This window comes from Typopeltis vanoorti, chromosome 2, assembly GCF_054136105.1.
Source record: "Typopeltis vanoorti isolate ZY-2024b chromosome 2, IOZ_Tvanoo_1.0, whole genome shotgun sequence".
Classification (NCBI taxonomy): Eukaryota; Metazoa; Arthropoda; class Arachnida; order Uropygi; family Thelyphonidae; genus Typopeltis; species Typopeltis vanoorti.
Window position 1 is genome coordinate 7,061,773 of NC_143550.1, and position 21,982 is coordinate 7,083,754.

The 21,982-nt window shown below is 34.9% G+C and overlaps 1 protein-coding gene across 1 annotated transcript in view; it reads left to right on the forward strand.

Annotated features, from left to right (window-relative positions):
- Positions 1-21,982, forward strand: part of LOC150108800 (myosin regulatory light chain RLC-A-like) — a 52,279-nt gene that overhangs the window by 17,608 nt on the left and 12,689 nt on the right. Inside the window, exons 4-6 of the mRNA XM_090403312.1 lie at positions 3,860-3,961; positions 15,535-15,610; positions 20,205-20,253. Coding sequence (XP_090259438.1) covers positions 3,860-3,961; positions 15,535-15,610; positions 20,205-20,253 — 227 coding nt within the window. The remainder of the gene's footprint in view (positions 1-3,859; positions 3,962-15,534; positions 15,611-20,204; positions 20,254-21,982) is intronic.

Sequence of the window (21,982 nt, forward strand, 5' to 3'; positions counted from 1 at the left end):
TTCCGCATCTATCCTGATGCAGGAAAAAATGGAGAGAACAAAATGTGCTCCACCTCTCGACGGCGAGAGGTGGAGCACATTTTGTTTGGGGACATCTAATGCTCGGCAGTCATATCGGTATTTTTTTTTGTTTTGTTTTTGTTCGTATTACAGCTAAAGCAACTGAGGGCATGAAGCAGTTCATGTCAATAAATTGTGTGGGTTCTGAGCGATTTGTTTGTTTTGTGGAATGAATAATCCGAGTTACCAGGAGAAAGAAAGAAAAAGAAAACGCTGCCACTTCCAAATAATCTCACTGTTTAATATCACCATTAGTTCAAGAAATTCTTATTAAGGCCTTTTGTGTCTTAAATGGGATTCTGTTAAATTGTGAATGAAGCTATGTTATGTAATTTATTATTTTTCATTCACATTTAACATTGCTTATTAAATATTAATCATGGCTTATATAAAATTGTTTATTATTCCTTAAATAAGAATTACTAATTAAAAATTTATTCAAAACCTGACCTATTATTAGTTTATAAAATAATAATATGTTTAGAATTTTGTATAACTAAATATATATGGTGTAACGTAAAGTGTTATTTTATATTTAACTGTATACGTAATCAAAAAGTTAAAGAAGTAGCTTAAATATTCTGTTGTTTTTATTTGTGAAATATTTAATGTTATGTAATCACTCATGAGTAATAGACCATACATTGCATTAGAGAAATGTTTACGTTTAGTCTGTTGTCATGGAGACGCACGGGTAAACAACCACGAGTGGAGTAGAGCGTGGCGTTCGAACGTAAGGTGGGAGTGAAAGTCATAGAGGGATAAAGAGAAAGAGAAGGAAGGTCATAGATAAGACAGAAAGGAAGAGAAGAATTATTATTAAGCGAGTGAGGAGAGAGTTTTGCGGAACCAAGATTATAAAATCCTCAGGGCAGAAATTTATGAGTATAGTGTTCGGAAGTGAACCTATAAGTAGTGAAACATAAAGTTTACTATTATAAGCGAAATCAGCTGTTGTTATGAAGAAAGGTTGATGCCGTAATCAGATAAAAGGAAACTGGACAGTCAATGCGAAAATTCTGATTAGTTCCAATTAATCTGGATTACGATTAAATTCTATGTTGCCCTAGGAAAAGGTTATATTGATTACTTGGAGAAAAGTGAACAGGAAAAGATATCAGTACCTAATTACTGTTGTTTAGAATAGTGAAGTACGACTAACACTAGTACAGTTTAAACTTGGAGAATTTTTATTATGTGTGTTCCGCTAATGTTAATTAAGTTAATTCATAGGTGCTCTCTCAATAATTTGATGTATTGAAGAATTTGTCTGGTAAGAGTAGTTGTATAAGTTTCTCTATTCTAGCATTAACTGTAATATATCTCCGATACTCAAGGTCCGGGAATATATTTGCTTGGAATAATGCTTACGTAGTTTATTGCCTGCTGTGAATATAAACATTGAGCTGATAGATTTGTGAAGACTGATTAAATGTGAAATTGTTATGTTAACTTGAGATAAGAAGATTTGTGTTTTTGAGACTGTGAATAGTATATGAAAGTTAGAACATTGAATTAGAATCAGTGACCTAAGAAGATGTGTTAAGTTAATTGTATAGTTCCATTTTAAAATAGAGTTCTTGTATTTGTTAACCATATCATATATTAAATGTTTTATTTTGTTGATCTAAATATTGTGTTTGCCTGAATTCCTTATTATTGCACCGTTCATAAATATTCGAATCTTGCGGGAACCCCAAGTAAAAATGATAATAGATGATTCGGCCTAATGAGATGACTGCTAACTTAATTTAGAACTGATCCTACTATTTATATAGACTAATCTAAGAATAGGGTGGCGCAGTATAAATATAAATTTCCCTACTTTTGGATCGGTGATCATTTCGTAATTAGTTATATTATTCATAAAAGTGACTTGAAACTAGATAGATTTAGAACACGACAAGGAAAAGAGTCGTCACGACAATTCAAACCCACCTTTTTCCATCTAGTAGACATCGACTAAGCTAGAAGTTCCAGACATCCAGTCAGATATTTGTTACATCGCCACAAAAGAGCTCAGCAAACAGATGAAAAGAAAGACTATTAGGGAGGGGGTGGAGCAGAAAAATTAAAATGATGAAAAATCATTTTCCCGTCAGTTCAGGTTTAGACATGCTTCAGTTGTGTGACGATGATCAAATGGTTGGCCTGGATAAAGAATTCACTACAAGCATGTCGGATTTAAATGAAATCAGGAACGAAAAAAAAAAGTAGTTTAGTAAAGTGGATTCATTGTGGCGAGTGCTGACGGAGAACCTATGATTCCAAGAATATGTATTTTGGTAATTGTTAAAGAAAGAGCCAAAAAGCTTCATTAGATTAAACCGAACATTATTTTAAAGCCGAATGTGTGTAGAAACTATGAAAGGTTCGTAAGTTGACCTGAGAGCTTATGAGAATACAATCCGCAACCCCGAGTTGCCTAGCTTGGACTACTTAAAAGACATGAGTGGTGCCTGAGCGTCCATATTTTCGCCTTTTATTAGTCCATTTGATAAAGGTTTCACTAGTCTGACAGCTATTTCGCACTGGTTGATTCTCTTCCGAGACCAGGCAGAAACCTACTAATTTGAAACAGCTGTCAGACCAGTGAAACCTTTATCAACTGGACTAATAAAAGGCGAAAATATGGACACTGGGCAGTACTTATGTCTTTGAAGTAGTCTAAGTTGGACAACTCGGGGATGCTGAGGATTGTATTCTCGTAAGCGCTCAGGTAGAAACCATGAAAGTTTCTACAAACATTCGGCTTCGAAATAATGTTGGATTTAATATCCACTTTGCCTATGGTATTTTGATACTTTTAGTATATTTATATGAAAATAGTAACACAGTTAAAATCCGACAAAATACGTTATCGCGTACAGATAATCAAATATTAATTGGTTATCCATAAGATGAACTACAAGTAGCACTTTCAACATTGACAAGACTGTTATCAAATATAGTAGGAGAATATCGTTCGATGAAACAAAAGTAATGACACTGAAAGGAAGAGAGACAAAATGAAACAAAACACCTCAAGATAATAAACGATAGAAAAGTAAATACATTTAATTATCTCGGCTGTAATATAAGTTACATTAAAGAAAGGAATCAGAAAACGTAAAATTGATGACTTTACTAAAATTACAGGCATGACTGATGATATTTTAAGCTAAATGAATACAAAGAAAAACAATAAGAACATTCAGTGCTTATCCAAATTTGTTATTTTTCTTATTTTATAAAACATGGACAATGAAAAAAAGAAAAGCAACAAAACATAGATCACCGAAAAATAAGATAGCGGAAATGAAAATTGCGACGAACGGCAAATACCTGAAATTTGAATATAAATAAGGCAGGAATTTTATAAGATCTGTAATGAGAACCAAATATACAAATAATTATAGAGGAAAATGAATTCAACGTTTGAAGAGAATGTCATCGAACAAATTGACAAAAAAAAAAAAAAGACCAGATTAAAAGACCTGAGAACAGAAGAGATCGCTAGGCGTAATTTAGTACGAGGAAGACGGTTTCATAATATATTTTATTAATAAAGTAACTCGGTTTACTGTAATAAGCAAATAGAATTGCATAAGAGAGAGAGAGAGAGAGAGAAAGAGAATGAACATAAAAATGTTCATGGACTCCTGAAAAGTATATTATTCTTCAACTGCGTATCATTCCCCAGATATTGCAAACAGTAATTTTAAACAAAATGTGATGTGGCATATAACAAGCATTAATCAGAGCAAAATTTTTAGCGTGTAATAAGCAAATTTATTGATGATAACCTTCTTTTGACCAGGAAAAGAAGTCGACGATGCTGATTTAGAACTGATGGTTAAGGAAGCTCCAGGGCCAATCAACTTTACGATGTTCTTGACAATATTTGGAGACAGGATATCTGGTAAATAATTGAAAACAACCAATATAATAAAGAACCTAAAGAACTTACAGTACTAAACCTTTCAAATATATTTCAGTAGTTTCTTATTTGTATTGATTGTAACCTTTTCGTTTCTTTTCCCTGCCCTAAGTTCCTTACAGTGTTATGATTAGAACTTCTGGTGGCTGCATTTTAAAAGATAACCATTTCCTGCAGTGTGCAGTGATTGTAATCAATCAGATTTCGCTTTCCTTCTCATTGTTCTCTTAGCTTACGGTGTTATTTGCGATATATCGCAAATAACACCGTAAGCATCTAACTTATGGATATTTGAATGAAATATCCATTAGCTAGATTAATTAAAAATGCTACCTTTTGAAGGTAGTTCTGTGTTTAAGTATCACAGTTAAAATATATTAGTTAACTAAAAAAAAAGCAGCTAACGCCTTTTTATTCCCGTATAGGGAGTAGGCGAGGCCGTTTTAGCTCTGTCTAACTTTTGAAGACTGAGTAGGCAGTTCAATCTCCACTGGCGGCCAATCAGAGATAGCTGTCCCAAGGCTGTCATTAAAATTAAGTGGCATGCAGTGAAGAGAATGGCTCAATAAGTGCCACCATCTTGTGGTCCCTAGCCCTAACACAATATGTTTAATGTCTGAAATAGTGAGAGTTCTCCTGTCGATTTTCTTGAGTTTACGAGACGAAAACCCGAGTTTCCGGGAGAAAAAACCCGATTTCCCGTGCCAGAGATCGACTAATTCGATAACTAGTAGAAAAAAAGGCTTAGAAAATGTTCCTCTGGTTGGCCGACTAGACTCGAAACCAAGTTTTCCTTTGCAGTCAAGTGCTATGGTGTGCAAACGTCACATCCACTGAGCTACAGGGGCTCTTTACAGTTAGGTATATCAGTTAAATATCCTCTAACGCATTTATTTTCTAAAGGGAGAGGACTGGACTCCTTTAGTTCCAATTAACCTTTTTAAAGACAGCAGGCATTCAGATTCCATCCTTCAAGCTATCAATGAACTGAAGAGCTTTTCAGGGAACAGGAGAGAGAGTACAGAGATAACTCGCGTTTCTTTGCTCTAAACCATAACATTCGTATGATCTATTATAGTGCGAGTTATGCGGCAGATTTTCTTGAGTTGTTGGATTACAAATCCGAGTTTCAGGGAGAAAAAGGACTTTTCCGATTTAGAAACGAACTACTCATTAACCGGTCAAAGAAATGCTTAGAAAAGGTTCCTCTAGTCGATAACTGAAATGGAACATATACTGGTCTTTTTTAGGATTGCCTGTGGATGCAAATGTCATTTCCACAGGGATACACAGGCTGCCTGTGTTCTTTCTTCACTAATGGAACCCACAAGCTTTCTACACCATAGAAGTTTTTCTTTGTTGCTCATTTTTGGTGTTTTCATGTATAATGAATTTTGCAGAATTATTTTTTTTTAATCTCATTTTGAATTATCTGTATCAGCGCACTCACTTCCCACTCTGGTTATGTTCACATAACTCTCATACAGGGTGGATGCAGACCCCATCCCAAGCGTGAAATCGGCCTCTGCAAGCTGCTCTACTCAGAATAATCAAAAACAGGATTGTTCTCTAGGTGATCTGGATACGTTTTCATCAGATTCAATCCCATGTATTATCTAGCAGTCATCCTGAAAAGACTGTTTTATTGCTTTACCTCAAGTTAATTAATTGCAATATGTTAAACATACCCAGGACACCTGCACTGTATGTAAGAAGAAAGAGGAGAGGAGACAGAAAAAACTGGAGTCCGTACTCTAGAAATGAAACATGGCAGTAGCCACTTCACTCCTCCTATAAAGAGGATGGTGTTTCACTAAGTGTGGAAGTCATTTACAACATCTTCCTACAAAGGAAGATATGATTATAAGCCGGTAATACTTGCCTCCCTAAGGGTCCTGTTTGTGATAAGAGGCCATACCACGAGATGATAGTGTTGACTAAGAGTGACTATAAGTTATGTATATTGCATACCATCACTCCATTAATGGTTGATTTAATTGCGAAATTAAATTTAATTGCCTTTGCAACTGCGGTAGCCGCCCGAACAAAGAATGCTATAAGTTGATTCTAGTCGCCTACCAGAGGCTCTTTTTTTTCAGTCTTTTTTCGACTGGTTTTCGAGTCAGTCGCTCTGTGGCATGAACAAACAAGAGTTTCATCTCGGAATTTTCATCCCGTACTGAAGAAAATCTCCATAATACTCAAATATTCAAGACGAAAATATCAGAGTTTAGAGCAAGAAGTGGCAGCAAGTTGTCTTCCTGAGAACAGGCACAATTTACATCGAGAACATATGTTTAGGTGTACGATTAACCACTTTATCTAAAAAAATGTTAGGATTGCGGAAGCCAGTCGCGGGTCTTAAGACCCTGCACAATGGATTATTATTATTTTATTAGTACTGTGTTCAGCTCCAAATGATATCTTAAGATTTTTCAACACTCTCTCTCTCTCTCTCTCTCTCTCTCTCTCTCTCTCTCTCCCTCTTGAACTTCCAGCTCTTGGAACAGTCAAGAGACAACTATTAACTGGTTGTTATTTTCAGCAACACGAACAAAAATGACGCCGTAGTTGAAGTTTATCGCATGTTATGAGATTGTCACGTTGCTTATTATCAGAAGCCTTATTCCTAATCCTACGCCTAAATCGAAACGCAAAAATCACGTGACTCTACCATGCGGTCTAATTAATCAGTCGCTATTAATAAGACTAATTAGTCGCTATTAATCAAAATTTGCATTAACTGCAGTCAACTGTTTCGAACTTTCAGTTAGATGGCATAATAATGTATGCTGAGAGAGTGTTCTCTTTAATCAACTGCTGTAACATCCGCTTGCTACGTAATCACTAAACCTTTCCGAAACACCATAGCGATAGCTTTGTAACATCTACTTAGGGAAAAAAAAAAAAAAAAAGACGACTAAACTTTCCATTGTGGGCAATCGTAATGGATGGATGGTCACTTCACAGGAGTATCATTTCAAAGTTATGTGAAATACATACAGTAATAAGAATATCATATACATAATACCCCGGCCTAGTTGGCCGAGTGGTTAGCAAATCCGCTCTCGAGGAGGCTACGGGTTCGAATCCCGCCTAGGGCATGGATATTTGGGATTGTCTTCCACCTTCATACATTCATCCAGACAAGTATGAATACACTCTCCCAAATGGAGTTGGTCACCATTGGAGAAGTTGACCCAACCCTCCCGCAAAGTTATGTGAAATACATACAGTAATAAGAATATCATATACATAATGCCCCGGCCTAGTTGGCCGAGTGGGGGATTACAGTCGGAAAATAAATCCATTCATTCATACATGATGCATTCACTGTAATAAGCATAGGAAACAATGACGAACAATTGCAAGTTAATTCTTGATGTTCATTTTGCTTAAATCATCAAAGCCGAGTTTGAACAACCCCTCTTATTCACGTAAGTGTCACTTCAAATGTAGAAAAAAGTTAAATGAAATACAGTATAAACCAGGGGTGGCCAACTATGGCGCATGCGCCAAAAGAGGCGCAATGCATGATTCGAAGTGGCGCACTGAACCCCAGAGGAAAATTTAAAAAAAAATTTGTATACGATTTATGTATATATGTATATATATATATATATTGTGTGTTTTTATATATATATATATATATAAACACACAATTAACCTACCACTGAATTCTAGAGCGCGCACTTATTATACTTGTTTGATCTTGAAGTAACAGGCACCGGCAAATGCTGACATGCAAAACCGGCGCTAGGGTCTTTGTCGTCCGCATGCAATTTCTATCGAAGCGCCCCTGAAACGATTCGGGTGTGTGGTTCTTTTACGATAATAAACATTTAAATTATTTGAAATTTCTTAAATAAATTTTGAGAGAACAGCCACACGTTGGTTCTCTAAATGTAACGAACTGGGGGGTGTTGACTAGGCAGGATAATCGTTAAAAACCCGAATATTCAAAAAATTCTCAAAATTTTTGATACAGGGATTATAACCTTCTCACCGACCAGAATCTAAAAAAAATTAAAATAAATTTTAATTAAAGTTAAAATTTATTTGAATGCATTTTACAAGTTACTAAATTCTTAGTAACGTGTAAAATTTTTTTAATAATTTTTATAAGTGGAACTATCTTTTAGGAAAATAAAAGAAACTCAAGATAGATGAGAAAATAAGAAAAGAATTCAGAAATAATTAGAACATTTAATATAAGTATTCAAAAAATAACATCTTTACAACAAAAAAAAAATCAGCTAACGCCTTTTTATTCCCGTATACGGGGAGTAGGAGAGGCTATTTAGCCCTATCTAACTTTTGGAGACTGAGTGGGCAGTTCAATCTCCACTGGTACCAATCAGAGATAGATGGCCCAAGGTTATCACTAATTAAGCGATACACAGAGAAGAGAGACGGCTCAAATGTGCCGCCATCTCGTGGTCCCTAACCCTAACACAATATATTTAATGTCTGAAATAATGTGGGTTCTATGGTCGATTTTCTTGAGTTTACAGGACGAAAAACCCGCTTGCCCGTGCCAGAGATCGACTAACTCGGGAACCGGTCGAAAAAAGGCTTAGAAAAATTTCCTCTAGTCGCCGACTAGACTCGAAACCAAGTCTTCCTTCGTGCGACCAAACGCCGTGGTGTGCAAACGCCACATCCACTGAGCTACGCAGGCTCCCAGAATAACAGAAAATAAATTAAATTTCATAAATATACTTGAAATTTTTTTTATTAAAATTTTAGGGGTTTTTATTTCATATTCACGAAATTAGAAATAATGGTCTTAACGTCTAATTCCGCACATATATCATTTTCAATAGCTATTAACGCCAAACTAAGAAGCCTTTTTTTGTGACATACTTGTTCTTAAGTAGGTTTTAATCAATTTCAACTTGGAAAACGAACGTTCACCGCTCGCTACACTAACAGGAAAGGTTAATAGTATTCTTAAAGCAATTGAAAAGTTAAGGAAAGATAAATTACTGGACACAATAAAATTTAGAATATCGAAAGGGTTTTGAATGTTTAAATTATTCTTCCGAAAAATATCCCGGAAAGCACATAACTCGTCATATACAGTAGTTCTATTGCATTTACATCTTTATTGTCGCCGTCCTTCAAGAGAATCTCTAAATCGTCACAATGTTTTCGTAAATCTTCGTTATTAATTTGTAGAAATCTATACAAGAAATTGAAATTATCATAATATGTTTTTAGTTGTTCAAAACGTTCTATTAACGAACACATTGCAACGTCTAGAAGTGTATAAAACACATTCACTCTAAATTTTAAATTCTTGTTCTTTTTGGTGGAGAACAAGAATTTAAAAACAGTTTTAAATTCTTGTTCTCCATCCACCTCTTCACTCAGTTCTTTTACCGTTTTTAGAACTTCTTTAAAATTTGTATCTGATCGATACTCTTGTAAGAATATTTTTAAGTTTTAGATAGATTCTAAAGCAAGTGTAATATTCATATTTTTGTCTTGAAGCATTTTACTCACAGGGTTTATTCTGTTAAGTAAATCACACCAAGTTATAAGAGAGCAAATAAATTTGTAGTCCTTTATTTTAGCACATAATGTAATTTGCTTTATGCTGAGGATTTGCCAACGTTTGTAAGAGAATGAAAAGAAATTGTATATTTCTTGAATAATTGCAAAGAAACTAATTGCACCTGCATCCACTTTGACTGCATCATTAATGATTAAATTTAAAGTATGAGCAGCACACATGGCACGTACAAAGCTCGAGGATTTTTGTTCAAAAGCAAATTTTGGAGCCCATATTTTTTCCCTTTCATATTTGCCCCATTGTCATACCCTTGACCTCGCATGTCTTCGATGGGAATGTTCCATTTTTCCAGTTGTTCCATTATTGTTGCACATAAACGACGTCCTGTGGAATCTGATATATCTATAAAACCTAAAAAGTTTTCCCTGATCTTGACAATTCCATTGTCACAGGAAACAAAGCGAATAATAATGGTCATTTATTCTGTTTTACTTGCATCAGGTGTGCAGTACTAAAATTATGGAATAATATTTAGATTTTCGAATTGATAATAAAATTGTATCCCTGATTGCGTTACTTAAAGTTTCCAATATTTCATTTTGACTGTCTTTACTCAAATAGTGTACTCTATTGTTTCGTTGTAGGGCCCTTTCAACGTGATTTTCCATAACGGGATCAAACTTCGCAAACAGTTCGACTAATTTTAAAAAATTTGCCGTTATTCCTTTCATATAATTTATCAGATGATCCGCGAAAGGCTAAATTTTGGCTACCAAGGAATTTTATAATTTCAATCAAGCGTTCTAAAACACTCGTCCAATGTTTCTTTTCCATTTCATACATGCTTTGAGTCTGGTAATCAATAGTAGTTTTGTTTTATAAATTTTTATCAAGTTCCTTCCATTTTAAGAAAATTTTCATGTGAGTTAAACTAGTCTCATGTCAATGCAAAGTTGTGCTTACATTTCTCCAATTGTTATGACCTTCTACAAGACTATCTGATTCAGTAAGTGCGAAAAGTTTGCAACAAAAGCAAGAAAAAAAAACAGAATTTAAAGTTTCGGAATAAATGAGCCATGTTCTTGGCACGAACTCCCCGTTTTCCATTTTTTTATTATAATACGTGTCTCCAAATTTACGACCATATGTATCTCTGGAATATATTATATTTTTCTTTTGAACAGGCCCCATTTCAATTAAAACAACTCGTAATTTTTCATCAATATTTCCCCATTCACTTGGATCTAAATTTACAGACACTAACAATGTGTTAGTTTCGTGGTCAACTACAACTAAATCTTCTAACTGTTTTTCACTTAAATCATGCGTCTTGTTATCTTGTTCAATAGTCGCAATAGTACTTTCACGAAAACTGGTTGATGTGCACGGTTCCTCAACTCTGATTTCTGATGTATCGAGTTGGTTACAATGTGCATCAGAATATTTTAATATTTTAACAAATTTATTAAGAGCCGCAGTTTGTTTTTTAATATCTGCTTCTTTCGCAGCATGACGCTTATGATTTTGTGCACCGGATAACTTCCTTTTAAAATTTTTGATTCCATTTCTATTTTATACCCACAAGAAATTATTACACAACACGACACAGAGAAATAATAGTTCGCGCTGCGCTACTGTCAGTAGCCTACTGAGATGAATACCATATGACTAGTTAACTAGTAACAAATGTTTTGCACGAAAATTCGTTTCTGCGCATAAAAACCGTTCGCCATTTCACTTTAGATAGACTGCAGTAGACACAACATTCTGCAAAATGCTGCAGGCAAGCATTTAGCCTGCTCTCGCTGCAAAATTGTAAACAGCCGGCTGATCAAAGAGGCGGCAATATACATTTTTTTTTATTCAATGTATCCGGCCTTATTTATTTTAATATTGAACAAAATAAAAATTTTGTTTCTTAAAAATGAACTTATGAACCGTTCCCCGAAGTCCGCATGTCTGCTTCCGCCGGCCCTGCTGACATGCGTCACCAGTTACTCAATCAGTTTGCAGCTGACTCTCGTGTCATAACGTTCGATGAACTTCTGATTCGATGTGGGTGAACAATTCTGTGTTTTCGAACTTATATGTTTTTATTAACAGTTCTTTAAGTTTAAGATAAGATTTATGTTTTCATGAAGGTTAATATAGTTCTGTAAATTTAAAAATGAATTTTTTCATTTTGAACGCGTATGTCAAGTTCTTGTCCGCTCCCCAATTTACTGATTACCGAAACCTGCAATTATTCGGTGTATTTGCATGTGTGTGTTTTTATGTTTTTTTAATACAATATCTTTCCTTTTTATTTACGTATAGTAGGTTTATTCCTAAAATTTAACTGATCATCAGCAAAGCTTTCGTATTATGAGAATGTTTGGGTTATGTGTGGGATTGCCAGCTGATCGATTGTTTTATGGCAGGAAGCTATCTCGTATTTCATTGGACATAATATTATTACTAGAGAGACGAAAACTCTCTACGAAAAAAAAAATAATAAAAATAAATAAATATATATATATATTTATATGTATTTATTTATATGTATTTATTTATTTATTATTAAATAAATTATTTAATAATAAGCTTTACTTTTTGAAGAAAACAATTTTTTATAATCAGTTACCCATTACTTTGCAAAAGAAAATGAGCAGAAGGTGATAGCAAGCGCCAGTTTAATGAATTGTGGGGAAATGAGTTCTTATTTATTGCGGGTCCTTCAGGAAAACTGTTGTGCATTGTTCGTGAAAGCACTCTCTCAGATAATAGAAGACATGATCTTAACAGACACTATAGAAAACATCAAGCTGAATTAGAAGAAAAACTGAAGTTAGTTCCTGGGTCTGATTTGCGGAAAGAATATGTGGTTAAGAAAAAGGAAGAAATAAAAAAAGAGACAAAATATATTTGTGAAACGAATATATTTTGTGAAAGTGTGGCAATGCTGGAGGCGTCTTATGAAATTGCCTTTGTGTTGGCTAAAAAACACAATCCTTTCTCTGATGGAGAGGAAGTTGTTAAGCCCTGTCTCGAAAAATTTGCAAAATGTCTTGGTAATAAGAATGTTGAAAGAAAAGTAAACTAAATTGCTCTGTCCAAGCAAACAATTACAAGACGCATCGAAGAACTTTCCCATGATGTTACTGAGCAATTGAAAGACCATATTCATGCTTGTTCTTTCTTTTCTTTAACCTTGGACGAATCCGTTGACATATGTGATGTAGCCCAATTAAGCATTTTTATAAGAGGAATTGATGGTAATTTTAACATCTTTGAAGAACGTATCGGTCTTGAGTCACTTCATGGAAAAACCAGAGGGTCTGACATATTTGACAAAGTAAAGTCATGTCTAGAAAATCAACAACTAGATTCTAGTAAGCTCATCAGTGTTTGCACTGATGGAGCACCGTCAATGGTAAGTAGAGTTTCTGGGACTGTAACTTTACTTGAAAGGTTTTTAGGTCGTTCTCTACTTAAGTATCACTGTATTATACATGAAGAATCTCTGTGTGTAAAAACTCTAAATTTGAAGCATGTTATGATACCAGTTGTAAAGTGTGTGAATAAAATTAGAGCAAGAGGGTTAAACAGAAGAGAATTCAGAAAATATTGTGAACTGCTATATATGGAATATGGTGATCGCATCCTTCATTGTGAGGTGCGCTGGCTTTCTAAAGGATAAGTTCTCAGTAGATTTTGGAAGCTGAAAGAAAGTGTTCGTAATTTTCTGGAAGAGAAGGATGAGCTGCATGAGGAAAAAACTTTGTGTAATGAGAAATGGCTATTTGATTTAGCATTTTTAGTTGATGTTACCAGCCACCTCAATGATCTAAATTTGAAACTGCAGGGCAAGAACAAATTGTTTCCTAGCTTAGTAAATGACATCAGTGCATTCAAAATGAAATTAAAACTGTTCATCTCCCAGTTAGAAAATGGGTATTTAAGTCAATTTCCATATTTAAAAGAACATAGTGAGTCTGTTGAAGATAATGGCAACTTTACAGAATATACCGAGAAACTCAGATTATTGCAAGAGTTCTTTAACAGTCGTTTTAGCGATTTTGCCGAAAAAGAAGACTGCATTCTTGCATTTATAAATCCCTTTTCACTTACTGTACCAAAAACTTAACGATGCCTAGTAACATACAAATATAACTTATTGATCTCAAAACCAATTCTTTACTGAAAATAAAATTTAATGAACTTCCGTCACTCTCAGATGCTTCTGATATAATTAATTTCTGCCAATCGTTGTCTTGTGAACATTTTCCAGACCTGAGAAAATTTGCTCAGAGTTATATCTGTCATTTTGGAACTACATGCAGATGCGAACAAGCATTTTCATCGATGAAAATGATTAAGAACAAACTATTTCTAAATTTCAAATTTGAATCAGTCGTGACTGACTGATTCAAATTTGAAAAACTGTTTGATGCTTTATGTAACTGATTTAACTCCAAACATTACAAGCTTAGCAAAAGTAAAGCAATTTCAAAAGTCTCATTAAAATAATTAATGTTTATCTTGTCTTTATATGAAATCCTTTTATTTAAAACTGCTAAAAGTTTCTATATTACCATATATATATGGTAATATATATATATATATATATATATATATATATATATTATTACCATATATATGGTAATATATATGGTAATAATATATATATATATATTACCATATATATATATTTATGCATATATTATATATATGCATAAATCATTTTATGCATAACTTAAATATATCCATATTACCATATTTTAAATTTTAAAAGGGCAGAAAAGTGGTATAAGTTTGTATGGCGCATCTTAGCTAAAAAATGAAAAAAATTGACGCATGAACTATAAAAGGTTGGCCACCCCTGGTATAAACAATACGTACCGTAAATTCTCACCTGGCCTAGTCAGAAATCCGTGGTAGTAACACTGTTGAAATTATGCGATAGCTTTTTTTTCTTTAAAGAAACTGTAGATAAGAAACAAAAGCTTTAGATAGATGTATAACAGTTGATTTTTTCTTGTATATACTCTCATACAAGCATGAAACTGTAAAAATATGATAACGTGGGGTAATTTTTTTGCAGCAAATGGAAGAAAAGCCAAGAAGCACTTGAACCTGAAAAATATTAAAAAAAAGAAAAAAAAAAAACCTGAATAAATGAACTCTCCGTTTCGACACTAATACACCTTTGACTTCCAAGTTCATGAAATACTTTCGCGGGGATTTATGAAAAGCACCGTAAACAAACTAATACAAACCGCAAAAAATAACTCGACGGCAAAATTCCAGTCATTCATCAAGCACATGTTATGATGTATATTTGATTATTATTATTCGAGCCTCCGTAGTTCAGGAAATACCGACAATTCCCTTGGGTTCGAAAAACCTCGGTTCAAATCCAGTATAGGACGCGAATCTGTATGAGGGCTTTTCCACCGAAGTTGAGTTAGCTGGTCTCATAATAAAGTTTGCTTGCTGGGGGGTGGTAGAGTCACCAGTAGGACAGACGCAACAGATTGGTTAGCCGTCCTGTCATAGCAATAACGAAGTTTTTTATGAAACCATGTTACGTGGCCCTGACAGGTCATTTGCGACAAAGGGGTTGCTGCAAAACCATTCGTGTTCATGACATCATTGTTATCACGTATACCCCGCAAAAAATTGACATGAAAGTGTCTCTGATAATAATATGGAACTCCATTACTTACCACTTCGTAAATAAATTACAACCCTGCATATATTTGAAATCCTTGAAAATTTGAGTTTAAAAATTGGAAATGTGTGCAGTCAGTTTGATTTGGTTTGGCATGTGTTCGTACTTAACGACTGAAATGCTTAAATTCTGTCATTCGAGAAAATAGCATTTTATATCTATTGAAAAAAGATTATTAAATAAAAATGAAAGATTATTGTAAAATATTTTAATGCAGTATTTCTCTTGGTTTGTGCTGTCTACTTAAAAAAAAGCAAAAAAAAAACTTTATCTTCTCCACTCCCTCCTGTTTTCGGTATTAACGTTATACTGGATTCTTCGTAGGTACTGACGATCCTGGAGTTATACTGAATGCCTTCAGCATTTTTGACGATGGATGTGGAAGGATGAAAGAAAAACTGTAAGTAGAGAGATTCATGTATTAAAATTAATATTCCTATAATACGATTGTTAATATTATTTAGTTCATAATATTAATATAAGTATATTATAATAAAAATGTTACAACGAATACGAAAAGTCCTATCATTAAATTAATATTAAAACATTAAATAGCATCACATTTGTTAATTTTAATTGAAACGGTTATCGCCTACATAACATAAATAGCGTTTTCACTCAAACATTCTAAGAACTAACTTCCGTAGCTCGGTCGGTATAGACGAAGCCAGTTGGTTGGAAAGACTTGTGTTCGATTCACCTCAGGAACCTTTATGTAGTCTCTTTTGATGAAAGGTGAGTTAGCTGGTCTAATGCGGTGGTGGCTTTTTATTTTTCTTCTCACCCGGAAACCTCGGGTTTTTATTCCCCCAGAACAGGAAAAGGGCCGGTTTTTTGTTCTAAGGGACGAAAAATGGTTTGATTGTTCATAGGACACACCGGGAAGCATAGGGCCAACCACCTTATCCTCAAGTACGGTTGCGTTTGTAAGAATACTTACCTCGACACCGTAAAAGGTAAAGGGGATGATTAAAAAAGAAAGAAAGAAAGAAGAATTTTAAAAACATCCGATTTCAAAAGTGAAGGGCGGTGGGTAATCCAAGAAGCTAATAAAAAAATCTCAGCACTGCAAGCGAAAGAGAAATTTCTTCTGATTGTTATTTTCTATAACACACACACACACCAACACACACACACATACACACACAAAACCAAAACATCACTCTTAATGTAAAATTCGGTATCCCCATTCATTTACCTACCTTTCCACGTTATTCAGTTTCCTAAATAGCAGTAACATCAATATCACACGTAATAACCTTCCTCGTGCTCACGTCCTCCACAAACAATTGAATATCGCCTTGCAGTCCAGTGGCAATATTGTTGACATAAAGCTTGAAGAGTAATGGTCTCATTACAAAGTCTATTTTAATTCCACTGGTAACTGTCCTTACCGATACTGTTCGGCTAAGACAACTCGTCGATATCGATTAGACAATCTACTGAACTTACCTAATATCTCAAGCTATACTTTCCAGCTTAAATGTGTTGCATTAATAACACCCGTTAACATTTCTGCAAAGCCCAAGTAATGCATTAAATGCGTTAAATTTAATGCATTAAAAGTTTTAGAGTTTAATCATTCACATTACCTACTTTTATTTTTGACTGTAAGAAGAGCAATTTATATTGCATTCATCATTTGCATGCTTGCATTATACAGCGGCTCCGTCGTGCAATAGGAAAGATCACATAAAAAATGGTATTTGCCTGAAGACAAATGCCACTTGAGACGAAAATATCTGCGTTCGATGATTCTGTTTATGACGTGAGGAACCTTGATACGTCAAAATTCCTGACGTCAGCTGAAGAACGCTTGGCCTGCATTGCAAAGTTGGAAGCGTATTTTTCTCGGATGCTTCGATTTTTACTACAAATACTGGCCATTGAATTAGGAACTTCACAGAAATCAGTGGTTTCGGAATAGGCATGCGACTCCCGATACCGATCCTCTTCAATTCCCTGCCCACAGTTCGGTGAAATATGGGTCGAGAAAGCCTTCATTAAATACTGCAGTCAACTGCAGCACGCAGGAAGTTCTGTTTGTCCGTACAAGCCTTCTCAGATGACGGGGATCTCGTTCCTGACAGACTGCCTTAGGACCTCAGTTACACCTTATAGACAAGCAAAGTGGGTTATTTTTCCACTGATTAAACACTTGGGATATCTGACCTATTGAGAAACCAGCCAGCTCTGATGTTTTCAAAATCGTGGCTCCAGCCAGACGGGGCACCCACAATAAGCCCTTTATTGAACTCCGAAAGATCCTTCGTTTTTTCCATTGCGATCAACACTACTAACGATTACTGACAGCAACATTTTTAAATAGTTGCGTGGAACACGTGACCAAGTATTTTGCACATATACTGCGTAAGTGACGTTTCGTACATCTGCATAAAGGTTTCTAATTCAGTGGCCTGAATCCATTGTGGAAATGACCTTTCCGCAATGGATTCCGCCGTATGATAGTAATTACATTAATTACATATTTACATTACACTCTGGCATAATTATTTGTATTTATCGAACTTGGTAGTGAATGTATGCGTATCCACTGAGCTTTTATATAGCCTAACAACATCTCTTCGGATTAGTGTGATGATGGGCATTTAGGTCGGTATAAGAACAGGTTAGTATCACATCATAAATATATAATATTCGATCAGTAAATTGTGGTCGTTGCAGATGATTTTGTTTTATGGTACAAGGATAGAGAAGCCAACATCGCCTGTATTTATTGTTTGTCAATGTAAATTGCTTTGGACATTTTGTGGGAGGAAAAGAGTTCCAGAGAAGAAAAAAAAAACCGTCTATATGTCTGAGACGGGTAAACTAATCTTTCAGTTTAGTTAAGATTAGTGAACTGTAATATTTATTACTAATCGTGGTGCCTGGGTCCCTGTGGAAATGGTGTGTCCTCTCATAGCACTAGATTGTCCGCAGAATGACCCTTAGAGGTTTGATTTTAGTCGCAGACTAGAGGAACACGTTTTTCTTGATCTTTCTTACGCCACTTATCAAGTTAGCTGAAAAAGTTGACTGGAACTCACACTGTTATAGGCAGTAATACAAGTCTTAGGGTTAAAGGCAAGCAATCGGCAGTGGTCTGTAGTACTCTCTCTTTCTCTCTCTCTCTCTCTCTCTCTCTCTCTTGCATGCCTTCATTCATTAATAGTTTGAGTTCACTCCCAATGAAGGCTGAGAAATGGAGACTTGCTGATCACTGTCTTCGGAAAGTTAGAGTTAAAGGAGGTCTGCATACCCCCTTTCGGAAATAAAAGACGTTTGGGAATTTATTTTATTTTATTAATGGACGGAATTGAGGTAGAACCATATAACTTACATATTGTTCTACATATTCCCCACGAAGTGTTATACACTTTTGCAATTCTCTGAGAAAAGTCTCATCAGAAAATATCATTTTTGTTCTAGGTGTTTATACGAACTTCTCACCCCCCCCCCGTACGTTTTGGACGTCGCTTGAGTTCTGTGTTTATTTCCACTGGAAGAGTAACTGACCGATGCAGAGGTTTAATCTTCTGCTGAGAAATTCCGCGTATGTTGAAAAATTCAAGTCATTTCAGTGACTTGAATTTTTCAACATACGCGACTTGACTTGAATTTCAGTCAATGATAGAGTTGTTTTAAATGCATTTAAATCCGGATCAGATTAGTGCATAATCCTCATCATTCGCTCAACATCCACAACTTTTTCTTAATCAATTTCGGTCCAAATACATTCTAGATATTACGAGTAGCTCTTCTGATCACGCTTCCTTCTCTGCGAACTAGCGGCTGCCTCACCACTCTTCAAAAGTTATTTGGGGCTAAATTACCTCAGTTACCCCCTTTTGGGAATATAGGCGTGAAAGGACTTATTTTGTTTTATTTATTTATTATTTTTAAATGCGCCACGCACGGGATTTAGTCACCTTATCCAAATACTCCATTTCTCGCTCTTCCTTTTGGAAGTCTACTTTGATGTTATTAATACTTTCATTGATTTCAAGATGTTTTGTTATGAAAAAGATGGGCTTTTTTAATCAAGAAAACCATAGAAGAATATGTAGTTCAACCTTCATAATTTTTGCAGTGACTGTAATCTCTTTGCTCCATTTTATTGTATACTGGTTTGAGAATTTGTACGATGGAATCATCTTTTTTCATTACGAGCGGTGCGAAAAATAAAATTTTATTTTAATTATTGCAAGAACATTTTATTTTTATGGTAGAAAGGTAAAGGCCAATAAAATGATTATTCTTGAATATGAGTAGAACTTTCTGTTATCTAATTCAGTCATTCTGTTTCGTATGAGCCGGTATGATGCGGAAGTTAGACGATTTTCTCATGGAAAGCGTGTTTTTCATCCTTTAGCTGCTGCGATAAAACGTTTTCTCCTTATACGAGACTTATCTAAGTCGCTTGCAGTTGAAAAGAGCTTAAAAACGTTCCTCACAGCTTAATTGGAAATTAGACTTTCCAAAGAGTAAATGCCGCGTGGCCTCGCAAGTACACTACGGAGTTTTTTCAGCAAATGTCTGAATGTTGCAAGATTGAAAGCAACACACTCTGCACTTGTATATGAGAAGGTAGAAAGAAGCATACAAAATGCATACTATCAAAACTTACTTTTTAAAAAAAATATTCTTTCATACTCAAAGGTAAAAAAGTGTTTTAGAGGTAACCTTACCTATTTTAAATTGATTTTGACTGCCTATTTAACCTGTGCAAGACAAAGTAATTGCTGATTCGGCCATATTGACAGAGCACTTTGCTGTTAATCTATTCTCGAATATATTGATATTTGAGATATTAAAAACCATTCCAATTACGTTATTACGCAATGTTCATAAAAATTGAAACCAGCATATTTTGCACACGTAGAATGAATTTCTTATATATTGTAAGTTTTTTAACCAAAATATGGAATTATTGCTTATAGCAAACATTAAAAACATGAATTCTTTGCTTATAGTAAACATTTCCTTTTCAGACTGAGAAATTCTTTGACAAGGAAAGGCGAAAAACTTACCCCTGAGGAGGTGAGTTTCTCTTTCTGATTTTGCATTTCGATACCTTTATGAGATTTAATGCAAGATATTTTAACTGGTTGGCCAAGTCTCCCTTGACAGAGTGTGACGAATTTCATCGTTTTCTGCTTATGATCTCCTGGATTTTCTAACCGTCAGCCTATCAGAGGAACTCTGTGCTATTAATTTATAGATTTTCTTGAGTGAGAGTGTCATTTATAGCGATAATGGCTTATTTATATTAGTAGTGCCATAATGCCGAACAAGACGTACAGGTTGTCCGTTCCCATATACTCTGCTGCTCTTTTTAATGTACAGAGTAAGACCTCCAAAGAGAGACTGTTCAAGGCGGTTTAGAAAGGCTGCTTGCTAAAAATAAAAAAGCAAGAATATTATACAATTAGACACACACTGTATTTTATCGTTAATTTTGGTGGATAAAGATTCAGCATGACTTTTCATAATTTTCACCTTTCTACAGTGAAAGTTATGAAACTATAGGATGGAGTAAATCAGTTTATAGTATGAGAAAAATATCTTCGAGATCGTATTGAACTAAAGATGTCAGTTGCATGTCAGATAACGAACACTGAATAAATAATCAAATGAGTTTGAAAATCAGAGAAAACTGCTTAGTTTTCCAATCAGTGTGAAATAAAGCGTAACAAATTAATTTTCACTTTGGATATATAAAATTGTCACCTCACGTGACTGTTGTTTATGAATGTAGTAAATCCATAGTATCCCCGCTATACCATATTAACATACGGAATGGTTGCGTGTGCGAGGGTTTTCATTTCTCCCAACTTCTTTGACTGATATCATGTAACGTATCATTTCATTCCAGAAATAACCGAGCATATTCATTTTAACCTGCTATAAGTGACATCCTTCCTACCCTCTATGAGCATGAGCTAAAAAGAATCCCTTACTAGCTTATATATTTCCATCCTATTTCCTCTCTTCTCCTCCTGCTGTTTCTCAAACCTTTGAGGGCCACGCTCTTTCAGTTCTGTCTGAAAATTTTCATGAGCCAGATATGACTAAGATACAAGAGATAAACCAGTTAGCCGGGCTGAATCTCTGGACCTTTTAGACTATTTCGTCATCTCCAGAAAATCCCAGGTGACCATTTGAGCAGTGTAGCTCAGATATAATATTAATAAGGCAGAAGAATAGTTTCCTTATTCCTATAAGTTAGTGTTCTTTTTAACATTAGAGTATCCGATGTGATATCTTAACCACTTTGGCAATGTCGCCTCTAATCTTAAACCCACCGTACACTATTATCCCAGATCACTTTCATTTCATTTCACTTTCATGCAATTCTCAGTCTGGGCTTTCAGTCCAATATGAATAATAACCTGAACTCAGACATTAAACTGATACTCATTAGTATTTGTCCTTAAAATCAGTCTCCTCAAGTCAGTCTGCAAGAATTCTGCATCAGAAATATCCGTTATCACCAGACTTTGCCTTATCTGCATATAATTGAATGTTTTCCTCCAGACCATCCGTAATGTCATTCATACAAAAGTTAAAGAGAAAGGGTTCAGGGGCGGAATGCTGTGGTAACCCATTAGTCGCTCTCAGATTCAGCTTCTCTATATCTCACTCTTTTGTACTCAGTGAAGGGCCCAATCCATGTCACATGATTATTTTCCCTGCCCTTTTAGCTCATATAATAACCTCGCGTGTGTGGAATTCTATCAGAAAGCCTGGAAAAAATCTAAGAGAATTA